Genomic DNA, 13,898 nt, shown 5'->3' on the forward strand with positions numbered 1-13,898 from the left:
TGCTGGGCAGGGCATCAGTAGTCTCCCCAGGGGCTCTATAGTCCCACCCCCTTGTTAAAGGGCGTAGCCTCTTTATTCTGCCTGGTAACTCAGGAGTCTTGTTCTGCCCGGTAGCCAAATATTTGTGTGCTAGCCTTGCACCATCTAGTGGCCGCTAGCGGTGCTGCTCCTGTGAGTAGAGAGCCATCTGGTGGGGGGCCCAAGTACTGAACGACTTTTGCCCCTTTCCAGTGTTCCAGGCATGGCCCGCCTTGCTGGTGTGGTTTGCCACGGCAATAGTCCTTGACTGTTAAGTTGGCAGTAGGTGTACTTCTTAGCGGGTTTTATGCATTTATCATGCCACCCAAGAAGGGAGGGGGTCCCTCTGAGGGAAAGCGGCCTGTTAAAAGGCCAGCGCCAAGGAACCCACCTCCAGCCTTGTCTTCTTCTGATGAGGAGGAGGGCCCCAGTAGATATGAGCTGTTGGAGCGCATTGCTGTTCTTGAGAGGGAGAAGAGGGCCATGATGTCTGAGGATGCCACTAGTCAGCCGTGTAGGGGCGCCAAGAGGGTGGCCAAGGTGGGGTGCCCTAGAGAAATTGTCATCGAGTGCCGGTGGTGGAGCCCAGGATCATCCGGCCACATTCGAGGGAGCGGTGGTCGGTGACCTGGATGGCCAGGATGACGTTGGACAAATCGCTGTGGCGGTGGAATCGCCTGTGCCGGACGGTAAGGATTCCCAGCCACAACAGAGCACTGCGTGGCCCTGGGGGCCTTGGGGGCAAACAGCAACGCCAGGGGTTTCGTCACCTTCAGTTTCTGGCAGTTATCCCATGCAGGGTTGGCCTCAGCCAGGGCAGGGGTTGCCTCAGACGGGGCCATCATCTTGGCCCAATAGTGCCAGTGGCTCTTTGTATCAGCAGCAGGCACCTGCTGTACCACCAGTGGGTAGGGCTCTTGGGTGGGATGGGCAAGCCCTTCAGACCCCTGCTAGTGGCTTGCCTTATGGGTATGGCAGCCAGCCTGGTCCATCTCCTTACGGAGTCCAGGGGTACGGCATGGTCCCTTACCGGACATTGCCCCCTCGGGATACGGTGTTGCCATTAAGGGATCACCTTACGCTGGCCACACGTGAACGGATTATAAGGGGTGAGTACGTAGATGTCTTTACCCTTCTCTTCAGGGAACTGGAGAAGAAGGATAAAGATGATCTGGAGGACAAAGACAAGGAAAAGATCCACCGCCGGTGGATTGATAGATCATGGGCACATTGGTTGCCTGGGTTCTTGGTCTATGTGGGGGTTCTGGCCAGAGCGCAGCCACAAAGGGCCCTCCCCCTATTTCAATACATGAACATAGTATATAGGGGGTACACAGATTTTGAGGGGGGGGCTGGCTGCGTTACGACGAAGAATTCCACATGCGTGCGGCCTTGACCCCGAGCTTGCCCTGGGACCAAATACTGGTCCAGCTCTGGGTTCAGATTATGGCACCCTCAAAGTCCACCACAGGGGACAGGACCGATAGCGGTCACATGATTATTAAGCCCACTCAGGGCTCAGGTTCCCGCACCCCCGCGGGGCAGCAGGTTCAATCACGGCTGCTCTGCTGGGACTTCGCGTCCAAGGGGGTGTGTTATAGGAAGGCCTGTAAATTCAGGCACGCGTGCCCTGCCTGTGGCAGACCACACGCACGTTCTGCCTGTCCCAGGGGACGACAGGGAGGACAGGGTGGAAAACGTTTTGGAGGCGGTGGGGGTCAGCAGCAGGAGGAGCCTGGTAAAGGGGCCCAGTCCAGTTAGGCTGAGGGTACTTGAACAGTTGCTCAAGCATACCCAAGGCACATGGACGCTGATTATTTGCGTTTTGGTTTTCAGTTTGGGTTTAGGATCCCTTTCCAGGGTCCTAGGACACCTTTCATGGCAGCCAACCTTAGGTCAGTGGCTGGCATGGAAGACGTGGTCCGCCACAAGATTTTAAAGGAGTGTGCTGAGGGCAGGGTCTTAGGCCCTTTTGATGTCCCTCCGGTCCCACCCCTCCAGGTCTCTCCTTTAGGGGTGGTGCCTAAAAGGGTGCCTGGGGAGTTTCGCCTCATTCACCACTTATCTTTTCCCAAAGGGGGATCGGTGAATGACGGCATCCCTGATGAACTCTGCACGGTGCACTACACTTTGACCAAGCGGTCAGGGTTGTGCAACTGTGCGGGGTGGGAGCTGAAATGGCAAAGAGCGATATTAAATCTGCCTTTCGCCTGCTCCCCATTCACCCAGAAGACTTTGATCTCCTGGGTTTTGCATTTGAGGGCAAGTTTTATATGGACAGGGCCCTGCCAATGGGGTGTTCCATTTCTTGCTCCACTTTTGAGCGCTTCAGTTCCTTTTTGGAATGGGAGTTGCGTCGCCGATGTGCCTGCCCAGACACCGTTCATTATTTAGATGACTTTATGGTGTCTGGGCCTGCTGGCACCGGGCAGTGTGCCAGGCTATTGGCAGGATTCATGGAGCTCGCTGAGGAACTTGGGGTTCCCTTGGCTCATGAGAAAACAGAGGGACCTGTTGTTGTCCTGACGTTTTTGGGCATTGAACTGGACACGGTGCACCAGACATTGCGGCTGCGTCTGGAGAAGGTGGTTGACCTTAGAGCCAGGTTGGAGGAAAGATTGAGCAGAGACAAGGTTTCTCTCCTTGAGTTACAACAATTAGTTGGCCATTTAAACTTTGCCTGTAAGGCAGTGGCACCTGGGAGGGCTTTCCTCAGATGGCTGTGTGAGGCGATGGGGAACTTGAGATTGCCCCATCATCACTTGAGGATTACCAAAGGGATGCGGGAGGATTTATTGGTGTGGAAGGAATTCCTCGCCACCTTCAATGGGGTGACCTTCTGGAGGGAGGACCTGCTGTTAGAAGCAGAACTCCAGGTCACCTCTGATGCCTCCGGGTCCACAGGCTTTGGAGTCTTTTTCAGGGGGCATTGGTGTGCTGACCAATGGCCCACAGATTGGGTAGCCCAGGGATTGTCCAAGGACCTTACGTTTTTGGAGTTCTTTCCTTTGTTAGTGGCTGTATGGCTTTGGGGATCACAATTGGCGAACCAAGCTGTCCAATTTGGTGTGATAATTTGGCTGTAGTGCACATGGTTAACACCATGGCATCTAGATCCCCCAGGGTGATGAGGCTGGTAAGAGCCTTTACATTGAAATGTTTACAGATGAACATTTTGTTTAGGGCCAGACACGTTCCAGGAGTTAACAATGGTGTGGCAGACGCTTTGTCTCGCCAACAGATGGAACAATTCTGGCAGCTTGCCCCCTGGGCCGACAGGCAGCCAGCACGGATGCCCCAGGAGCTGTGGGAGCTTGGACGGCGGAAGTAAATAGAGCAATCCAGCTGTCCATTGCCCCCAGTACACGCCGAGCCTACGACCGTGCGGTAGGGCAGCTGTTCCAGTTCAGGGCATTGGTGGGCCTCCAGCAGTCGTGGCCCATCCTGCCGGAACACCTGATGCACTTTTGTGTAGTGCAAAGGGGGCGGGGCCTTGCTGTCAAGTCTATCAGGGGACAGCTGGCCGCTTTGGCCTTTGCCAGCCAAGCACGTGGTTTGCCTGAATTCACGGGTGTTTTCAGGATCCGTAAGATGCTAGAGGGCTGGGCCAGGGAAATAAAAACGCCAAGTGACCCGAGGCAGCCCATCTCCCCATCGGTGCTGAAGGGGCTAGGGTCAGTGTGGGTGGAAGTATGCTCATCCGTGTTTGAATGGAAGCTTTTCCACGCTGCTGCCTTAACGGCATTTTTTGGGGCCCTGCGAGTGAGTGAGCTGGTGGCCTCATCGCGTACAGACGCGTCTGGCCAGGCTTTGAATGCCCGGGACATTAAATTTGTTGGGGACAAAGTCTCCATTGGAATCAGAAGGTCCAAGACAGACCAGCGGCAGCGGGGGAGCACCTTGCTCTTGGGCCCCTGCTCTGAGCAGGAGCTGTGCCCGGTTAAGGCCCTCAAGGAATATGTCACACTTCGTGGGGATGCCCAGGGGGTCTTATTTCGCCACGAAGCTCAGGCCCCACTGACTAAATATCAGTTTTGGGCAGTGACAGAGAGGGCTCTTAAGGAAATTGGCTTGTCGGGGGTCAAATTCGGAACCCACTCCTTCCGGATTGGTGCGGCCTCCACAGCAGCTGCTATGGGATACCCTCAGCAGACGATTCAGAGAGTGGGCAGGTGGCGGTCAAGGGTGTTTCGGTCCTATGTCCGGCCCCTGCAGCAGTTCTAAATGGTGAACTAATTGCTCTTTCCTCAGGTGCCATGACGGGCCAGGCGAGGAAGAGAATTCTGATTTGTGGCCACAGCATGGTGTTCTGGGCGGCCAATCAAGCCAAGAGCAAGTCGATTGGATCCCAGCTGGGATTGAGCGCTGTGGCCACGGTGGAGTGGCAGGGCTGGCGTGGCCTAAAGTGGCCTGGCCTGCTGCCTCTCCTGTTTAGGGGACGGATGGAGCCTCCCCCACACATTGTGGTCATTCACCTGGGTGGTAATGACCTTGGGCTGGTACAGGGCAAGGCCCTGTCGATGCAGATAGCGGTAGACCTGGAATACATAAGCAGCCGATGGCCGAGCGTGCTTATAGTATGGTCGGAGATGCTACAACGACGAATTTGGCGGGAGGCCTTAGATCCCAGGGTGATAGAGAGGGCCCGACACAAGGCTAACCACGCCATTAAGAGGTCTTTGGGGCAAGGCTTGGGCATTTATCTGCCACACCCCATGATTAGGGCCGAATTTGCCCGCCTCTACATAGGAGATGGTGTCCATCTGTCACCTGAGGGCAATGATATCTTTTTGGATGACCTGCGGCAAGGGCTTCGGGTGGCTCTAGGCCACCTGTGGGGCGCGAGGGTCTAAGCAGAGGCTTGACCCTTGTGGTGGCAGGAGATTTTGGGAATAGGGTGCGGGCCGGTGAGCCCCTGTGGCATTCCTCAAGGTTGGGGAACAGGGTCTGCCATTAGGGCAGTATGCTTGTGGCCGCTACCATCAGGGGGGGCAGATGCCTGAGGGGATCCCCCGGATCAAGGCCTAACCTCATGCTAGTCGGCTGGGGTGCAACAGGTGCTTGTGGGGGATCCTATTGCCTAGCTGGCCGGGTTGCAGCCATTCATGGAATGGCCTACACCTGGGGCATTGGAGCTCGCCCAGACAGGCAAGGCGGTGGCCAGTGTGCTGACCCCAGGGCTTGACTGTACCGCTTAGTTAGCTCTTGCCGTGTTTATCTTTATGGTCAATTTAATAAATGGGCCTTTAATCCAAGCCTGTGTCTGTCTCTTTCTTCCGGCTGGGGTTGCAAGATGGCTCTCCCGGCCGCCGCAAAACGCCGCTCAGGCTGGGAGCTGCCTCTTTGCTGCCCCGCCTGGAGTGGGAGACAGGCTCCCTTCCTGGGCATCCGGGGCTTTGCTGGAGGGGGCGGAATCAAGCACCGTTCACGCCGACTCCGCTCTCCCAGCCTCAGTTCGGGTTTTTGCTCGGCCCACCCACCTCACCCTGTTTAATGCAGGAATAGCCGGCTGCTGTTCCAGAGCCAGGTAGGAATTTTTTCCTCTTTTTCCTGATTGGCTTTTGGGAAGGGTTTTTTTTCGCCTACCTTGCACTAATGGCAGTGTTCTGAGTTATGTTGGGTTGTGCTGTTAGTTAATAGTTGGCAGGAGATTTTGGGAATAGGGTGCGGGCCGGTGAGCCCCTGTGGCATTCCTCAATGTTGGGGAACAGGGTCTGCCATTAGGGCGGTATGCTTGTGGCGGCTACCGTCAGGGGGGGCAGACGCCTGAGGGGATCCCCCGGATCAAGGCCTAACCTCATGCTAGTCGGCTGGGGCGCAACAGATGCTTGTGGGGGATCCTATTGCCTAGCTGGCCGGGTTGCAGCCATTCATGAGATGGCCTACACCCGGGGCATTAGGGCTCGCCCAGACAGGCAAGGTGGTGGCCAGTGTGCTGACCCCAGGGCTTGACCTGTACCGCTTAGTTAGCTCTTGCCGTGTTTATCTTTATGGTCAATTTAATAAATGGCCCTTTAATCCAAGCCTGTGTCTGTCTCTTTCTTCCGGCTGGGGTTGCAAAGGAATATATTTCTATAACTTGTGTTTGAGGGGAAAAAACCCACAAACCTTAAACCAAAATTTCTGCCCTAAGATTAACCCCCATCACCTGGTCAGCAGTACCTATGAGTTCAGCTTAGGAGCCATCTGGTGTATTGGTTAAGAACAGGTGTGACTTTAATCTGGAGATCCGGGTTTGATTCCCCACTCCTCCACTTGAAGCCAGCTGGGTGACCTTGGCTCAGTCACAACTCTTCTAGAGCTCTCTCAACCCCTCCCACCTCACAGGGTGATTGTTGTGAGGATAATGACAACACACTTTGTAAACAACTGTGACTGGGCATTAAGTTGTCCTGAAGGCCAGTATATAAATCAAATGTTATTATAGAATGCATTTTCCATGCACTGTTTTCTCCAAACCCCTCCATGGCAACTGCCAGCTAAGTGATGGTTGGTTTGCAGTGGAAAGTGCTGGACATGCTTTCCTCTCTACCCACTCACTAACTGACTTGAACCATAATATAGTGGCTTGCCTCCTTGTAGAGTAATCGGGGAGGAGGGGAGTCCAAACTGAGCCCTCTCACCTGGCACGCAGTGGCGGGGGGGTGGCTTGGTTTGGAAAGCTAATAAAATGCATTTTGCACCCCAAGTTGCTAGTTAACACAGTGAGAAACTCCTGGAACAGCAGAGAAGGGGAAATTGAGATGTCCCCTTCCCTGGAAAATCCTTATGAGACTTCTGTTATTGTGTGTGTGTGAATGCTGTTTTTCTTACAGTGCAGTCCTAAACAGTTACACCCTTCTAAACCCATTGATTTTCAGTTGGCTTAGAAATGTATAAGACTGTTTAGGATTTCACTGTTAGATACACAGTGGGCCTGTGCCCAGCACATTAGTTTTTTTGAAGAATAATCTGTAGTGTCAGCATACTGTGTCAGTATACTAATTAACCTACATGCAGCCTTGGGATTTCAGATAAACTGCAGAAAAGCTTCACAAAATTGTATCTTTTTTAAGAAACAACTTTTTGTGTGCACGAGGAGGCCCTGAATAGAGGAGATTCCCAGGGGATCAATTCTGCATAGATACAATCTGTGAAAAAGCCTGTCTTCGATTTTTAAAGTTGACACAGAAGGTTTCATCAAGGAAAGCTTAATAATTAAAGCAAATCTATGTTTGCTTTCTTTAAAAACTATTTGGTTATCTCAGTAGATTTTTAAAAAGATATTAACAGGAAGACATTTTTGTACCCCCAAGCTGAAATGCTGTTTTGTTTAACTTCCATTAAGATTCTGACTAATGCCTTATTCTTGACTCACTGGGATGGTACAGATCAAATGTTCTTCATCTCCCAACCATAGCTACAGGATCACAAAAGCCATGGTTTTGTCTGAAAAACCATATGATCTCACCTAATCAGGGTTAGGAGACTGGAAACATTACATCTGTACTGGGACATGTTTTCTTGATGTCATGTTTGCTATTGTGTAATTACATAAAAATTGCCTGAGAAACTGGAGACAAATGTCAATGAACTTGTTTTAATAAGCAACTCAATGACTTACTTCTGAATGCACAAATAAAGTTCAGATGTTTCTATTTGAATTGCAGCAGTATAACAGAAATGCTTCATTGCCCAAAATATGGCCTTATTGTTTAAACAATTCTGTACTATCTGCTCAGCTAGACTAAGACAAAACGGAGCTCCAACAGGTAGAATGAAACATAGATTCAGCTATTTTACATTCATTGTATTACTGTTATTTCATTAATCTGTTCTATCCAGGAGGAAAAGACTGGTTGTCTTAGTCTGATTTCATGACTATTTCTGTTAGGCATAATTTGTTTAAAAATAGAGATCACTCTTCAAAAGCCATCTGTTGAGTAAAATAGGTAATTTGGAATCATTTGTCTAAGGGCTAAGCTACAAGTGACGAATGACACTTGAACGGCAAGTGGATTGAGTGGAGGGCTAGTGAACAGGGAGAAATACACATGCCGTTCAAGTGTCATTCGTCACTTGTAGCTTGGCCCTAAGTCTTCAATATTCTAATGACTACTACAGTATACTATTGAATTATTAATAACTATAAAGAAAGAAAAATTCTGGCAGATGCATATTCTCTCATTTCAATACTATAACAGGACACAATTGCCCCTATTAGAACACAATACTTTACCATTAAATTTCACTGCCTGGCTACCTGGATCCTAAACTTTTCATCTTTTTTTATAGTGTAGTTATCCTTTGAAGTCTGCTGGTGCTGGCACATGAGGAATACAAACAACATTGGAGGGATGCATTTTTAATGTTTTAAAACCCAAATCTCCATGCAGAAGATTTTCAGGACAGTCCTAAGCAGAGATAAAACCCTTTTATGTCCATTGAAGTCAGTGGTATTTGAAGGGTGTAACTCTGCTTAGGATCACACTGTTAAACACATCTTTAATTCTCCCATTGGATTCAATGGGACTGAAAACTGTAATGTGCTTCATTTTTGTTGAAGTGAAAACTAGTGTTTAGAAATGGCTATTATCATAAAAACATAGAAAAAGAGTTTATATTGCCCAAGCAATGAATAAGGCTTCTTGCCTTCCCATAATAAGCTGTTAATTCATTATGCCCTAGTGAGGCAGGGCAAGACCTTTTTCCCTGCTCCATCTCCAATTGCATACAGGTTCATATCAGTGATCCAATTAGTCCAACAATACAGTGACCAACTAGTTACCCTGGAGGGCCAATGAACAAAACCAATGCCTCCTCCTGATGTGGCCTCCTAGCACCGGTATTCAGAGGTTTGCTGCCTCTGAACATGGAGGTCCCATTAACTCACCATGGCTAGTAGCCATTGATGGACCTCTTCACGACAAAAGTCAAAAACAGCAACCCATCACCTACTTAAAAGGGAAACCTAGAGTTTGCTAATAAAGTTACAACATGATTTTTTTACAGATACCACACAAAGTTACTTGTTTATCTCCATACCTTAATAGCTAAGAAGATTTAGCTTGAAGAGAGATAAAGTCTTGCTTAAACAGAGGAAGAATCAATTCAGCTCTCCAGTCTAAAAATTCAGGGCACTGCAAAAGAATATGATCTATAGAATTAATTCAGTTACTACCACATTCACAGAGTGTCTTAGAGTATGGAATACCATAAAACTTCCCCAATAACACTACCAATGGCAAGACGTTCAAACACCCTTCTGTGCTTTGGAAGAGTTAACTCAAGCACATAGTTTGGAATTTTTATTGGACGAAGGATACCAACCGAAAGATCTTGCACATACTGTGCAAGATCTAACCAACGTGCTCTTATAATCGAGATCCTTCAAATGTCTTTTGATTAACTTACTCAGTTCACTGCTACTCATAGTTTTTGTCATATCATGGGTGATGAGCATCAACAAAAGGGGAGCCCAAGCTCAAGGAAGTACAAAAAAGGAGTAGAAATTGTACACCTTCCGTTTGTATTGAATTAATCAATGTTTATGAATTAAAGTCCTTAATAGGAAAAAATCAATATATCAAGTATACAAGAGTCCCCAACAAGAACTTCATGTAAAACTTCCATTGTCATATTCCATTTATACATCAAGAATGCCCAAACACGGAGCATATACATTCAAAGTCCTAATCCGTTTGTAGACGCCGTTTGTTCCCCAATGGGTGGGAAGAACTCCGGCATTAATTTCAGGTAGTTGGCAATGAGCTTCGCCGGCCTCGTGTAATTCTGCTCATTTCAAGGAATATCTTCTTCCGGCCAGTATTTAATACTCTGCAATCAAACATATTCAAACCTCCGTCTCCGATTTCGTCAATATCAGTGGGGTCAGATATTGCTGCTTGCCAGCTTAAGGAACCCTTCCCTGACTCTCTACTTCCTATCCTCCTGCTGCTCTGACATACTTTCCCACCCCTCACTCCTGTTCCCAAGCTCCCCAGAGCAGATACTGAGTGGATCCGCTCTGCTTGGCTTTTCCTTTGAGAACTTGGAGGCAGGGAGGAGGGCATGTCAGAGCAGTAGGAGAATGGGAAGGAAAAGTCAGCAAAGAGAACCTGAAGAGAGCTACCTGGAGGGTGGCTGGAGGAGAGCCTGCTGAAGTCTCCCTGTGAGTTTGGCATCTCTGGGTATGAAGGGGGCCGTTGAAGTGCCCTGGATTCTGATGAATCACAAAACTAATTGTATTGTGAAATGGGTCAATTTTGTGGAAGTTCATGTTTCGTGATTCATGAAACATGACAAAATGTTTCATTTTTGTCCCATTTTGTGCTCATCCCTACTCTGGAGAGAAAAGCAGGGTATAAAAGAAGTACATTAATAAACAAACAAACTGCTGTGTATGTGAATATTTCCACTTATTTTATTAGTGTGACCTGATTGGCATGTGCTAGTGTTCAAATGCCTGTGAACATGCATTAGAACATGAAGATTTGTGTCCAGTAGCACCTTAAAGATCAACAAGATTTCCAGTATAAGCTTTCAAGAGCTAAAGCTCTCTTTGTCAAATGCCTGAAAGTATCTTCATTAGAATACGGTTTTCTTTAAGAACATATGAAAATTCTGCTGGATTTAGATCAAGGATCTTACAGCTGTGTCACAAGATGTTTTTGAGAAGCTCACGAGTGGGCCATGAAGGCAACAACCTTCCTCATTTTCTGAATCTAACATCTGATATCAAGAGTAGGGTTGCCAGCTACAGCTGGCAGTCTCCTGGGTGGAATGAGGGGAGTGGTGACAGGTGTGCATGTTGGTGTGTGATGTCATTGCATCAGGGGCAACCATAAACCATAGAGTCCAGGGTAAATCCTATAGCATCCCTCCCAACATAATGACCTAGCTGCCTGCCTTATAACTGGAGGCAGAATTCTGGTTGCCAGCAGCCTGGAGATAAATGCCCTGTCTCTTTAACAGAAGCTTCATGTGATGTTATTTGTTAAGTAGTATTTTTTCCATACCACTAAAAGCTTTATTTGCCCATTTTCATGCATTAAGCCTCTATTGAAGGGACAAGTAGCACCTTAGAGACCAACTAGACCAACTATACCAAAGGGAGCTTTGACTCTCAAAAGCTCACACCCTGGAAATCTAGTTGGTCTCTAGTTGGGCTACTGGACCCAAATCTTGCTCTTCTACTACAGACCAACACAGTTACTCACCTGAAACTATTGAAGGGACAGGAATTTTTCTCCAGTTTGTTGGCAGCCCTGGGCAAAATGCTTTCCCAAATCAAAATTGCTCTTTGGCCTCTTATATCTTCTTTTAAATGGAATAACTTGCATTGTGCTAAAAGTTTGCAATTAGTTCATGATTATACTTGTTGTGTTGATTATTCTATTGAATCTTTGATATAATTTTGACTACTTGAGTTTGCTAATTCCAAAACCCAGCCGGGTTGGATCCAGACTAAAATTTATAATAGCAGAATGGAACATTTCTGCCTCTGCTTCCCACGGCAATCCATGGAACTTCATGAAATGCTGCAGTTGGGGGATAGGGGACCCTGCAGCTGGAAGGGGACTTAATAGGAATTGCTAATTTAGTCTAGATTCAACCCAATATTTGGATTATTCCCCTCAAGAATTTCACCCCTCTAACTGAGGAGAGATTTTGTGTTTCTGTGTGTGTGTGTGTGTGTGTGTGAGAGAGAGAGAGAGAGAGAGAGAGAGAGAGAGAGAGAGAGAGAGAGAGAGTACATGTGGGTGAAGAACAGTTGGCATTCTGAGTTATCAAAAATGAACGTTATGTGAAATAAAATGTTAAGATTTTTGTTCAGACTTCTCTTGGCTCCTCTACCACTATCACCTATTTATTTATTGTTAGTTAACCTACTTTATTTATAGCACCTGAACAGGTTTAACAGTTGAAGGACAATAGCTTTCTACTTGGATGACTTCTGTTAAAGAGAGCAGATTTTTGAAAGCATTTTTGATTTTTTAAGTTTGTGGCCAATAGTATATATTAGAATTTATTTTAAAAATAGGGTTTGGGAAGGAAACTGAACGAACATATCATAAACTAAATAAAGGCAGTTCATGAATGGGATTGTTCCTGTATCAATGTTTGAATATCTCCATAGTAATACAGCAAATGAATCCATTTGTTTTTTGATGCTTTCGCCCCTCAGGCATGGGAAGAGAGAAAGACACATATAGAGATGATTCACAACATGGGAATTATGATTCTCGAACAGATCAGTCACTGCTAATTCAAAGTACACCTATAAGACAAAAAACAGAATCTCGGACTAAATCATCTCTTAAGGTAATGAGCTATAGGATCTTGTTGTTAAAATATAATGGTGTTTCTATTTGTGTGGTGTTCTATTCATCTTATAATACACTGTAGAACTGTAAAATAAATGAAAAGATAAACCATAATCATGTAATGGTAGATTATATTTAAAAATGGAGCAAAAAGAAAGGTTATCTAAACATGAAGCGTTAGGGTAAAGTAAATGTAATAAACCACATGTTGTAGTTGTTCTTCCAGTAGGGATGTTGTGATCTGTACCTTGAATGAGTTTATCAGGTAAACTTATCTCATTTGATAGGAAGCAACTATGGCGAGCCCATCCCAGTTTTATATCTCTGGGCCAAACTACATGTTTGTGTCTTTAACAAGTAGGGTCTGGGTTGCCAGACCCAACTTGTGTTCTCTATGTAGCTATACAGCAGCTACAGGGAATGGCTTATAAAAAAATGTGAACCCAAATAGGCTCAGAATGCCACTGTGCAGAGAGGAAGGGGTCCTGTCTCCCTCCTAATTGTTTTCTGGTGCAAAAACAGCACAGAGGGAGTTATTTTTGCTACTTTGTGGAGTATTTGTGCATGTGAAGGAAAACATGCTGCTCAGCTTTACTGTTTTCCCCCCTAAGATTTACTGAGCCCTTGTATTTTTCTCCATTTTTAGATCTTTGCCCTTCAGTAGCAATAGGAAAGCCTCACTAGAAACACAGGAATTATTTTTTTTTTACAAAGGAAGTCTACAATTAAACATATGCTCCTATTTTAATGTAATACCTCACAGAAAGATCAGAAACTTACAGAAGGGACAATAAAAAGAAATGAGAATGTGTGATTTTTATTTTAGAGTAAAAAGGAAATAATAATGTTTCTGCATTTTTCCCCTTCTAATTTTGAATAGAAAAACATTTTTATGGTTATAGAGGAAACTGCAGAAATATGCAGCAGGTATAGACTTTTACAACAAACCATCTGCAGTCTTCAGCCAGCCTTGAATAATATAGTTATGGATGTTTGATCAAGGCTCAATAATCTTTTTCATGTCACCTGTATCACATATGCACACTCATAATAGACTCTTATCATGATTTCCTTGGTTTAAAAAAAGAAGTGTGGACAGTGGACACACACATGGTCATCCATGACTTCCATGCCATATGTATGGCAGAGGGCACGCATGATTCTTCTGATGCCCAGCTGCATGTAGATTATTTATGTATTACTGGATTTGTGAACTTACATTCACTCTCTCACATCTGTATTAGGGAAACATAATCATAACTCTGTAAAGAGGTTAAGCACTTGGAACAGAGAAGTATGGGAAAAGGTTTAAAACAGGTAGAAGGTATAACATTCAATAGTTGTAGCATACGTTCCATTATGACTGTATTGTATTGTGTTTCCATACTGTTGTATACTTTTAAGATGTTCCATTATATTACCCTAATATGTTAAGGACTAGTTTGCTGTAGTGGTTAAGAGTGGTGGGACTCTAATCTGGAGAACCAGCTTTGATTCCCCACTCCTCCACTTGGAGCCAGCTGGGTGACCTTTAGGGGTGTGCACTTTGGGTTTCTGATTTGGGTTTTTAACCCG

At 46.4% G+C, this 13,898-nt stretch overlaps 1 protein-coding gene across 1 annotated transcript in view; it reads left to right on the top strand.

The window, feature by feature from the left end:
- ANO3 (anoctamin 3) overlaps window positions 1–13,898 on the top strand; it is a 511,447-nt gene that overhangs the window by 302,779 nt on the left and 194,770 nt on the right. The window contains exon 4 of the mRNA XM_054972310.1: window positions 12,185–12,321. Within this exon, the coding sequence (XP_054828285.1) occupies window positions 12,185–12,321 (137 nt within the window). The remainder of the gene's footprint in view (window positions 1–12,184; window positions 12,322–13,898) is intronic.

The sequence above is a fragment of the Eublepharis macularius genome, chromosome 2, assembly GCF_028583425.1.
Source record: "Eublepharis macularius isolate TG4126 chromosome 2, MPM_Emac_v1.0, whole genome shotgun sequence".
NCBI classification, from domain to species: Eukaryota; Metazoa; Chordata; class Lepidosauria; order Squamata; family Eublepharidae; genus Eublepharis; species Eublepharis macularius.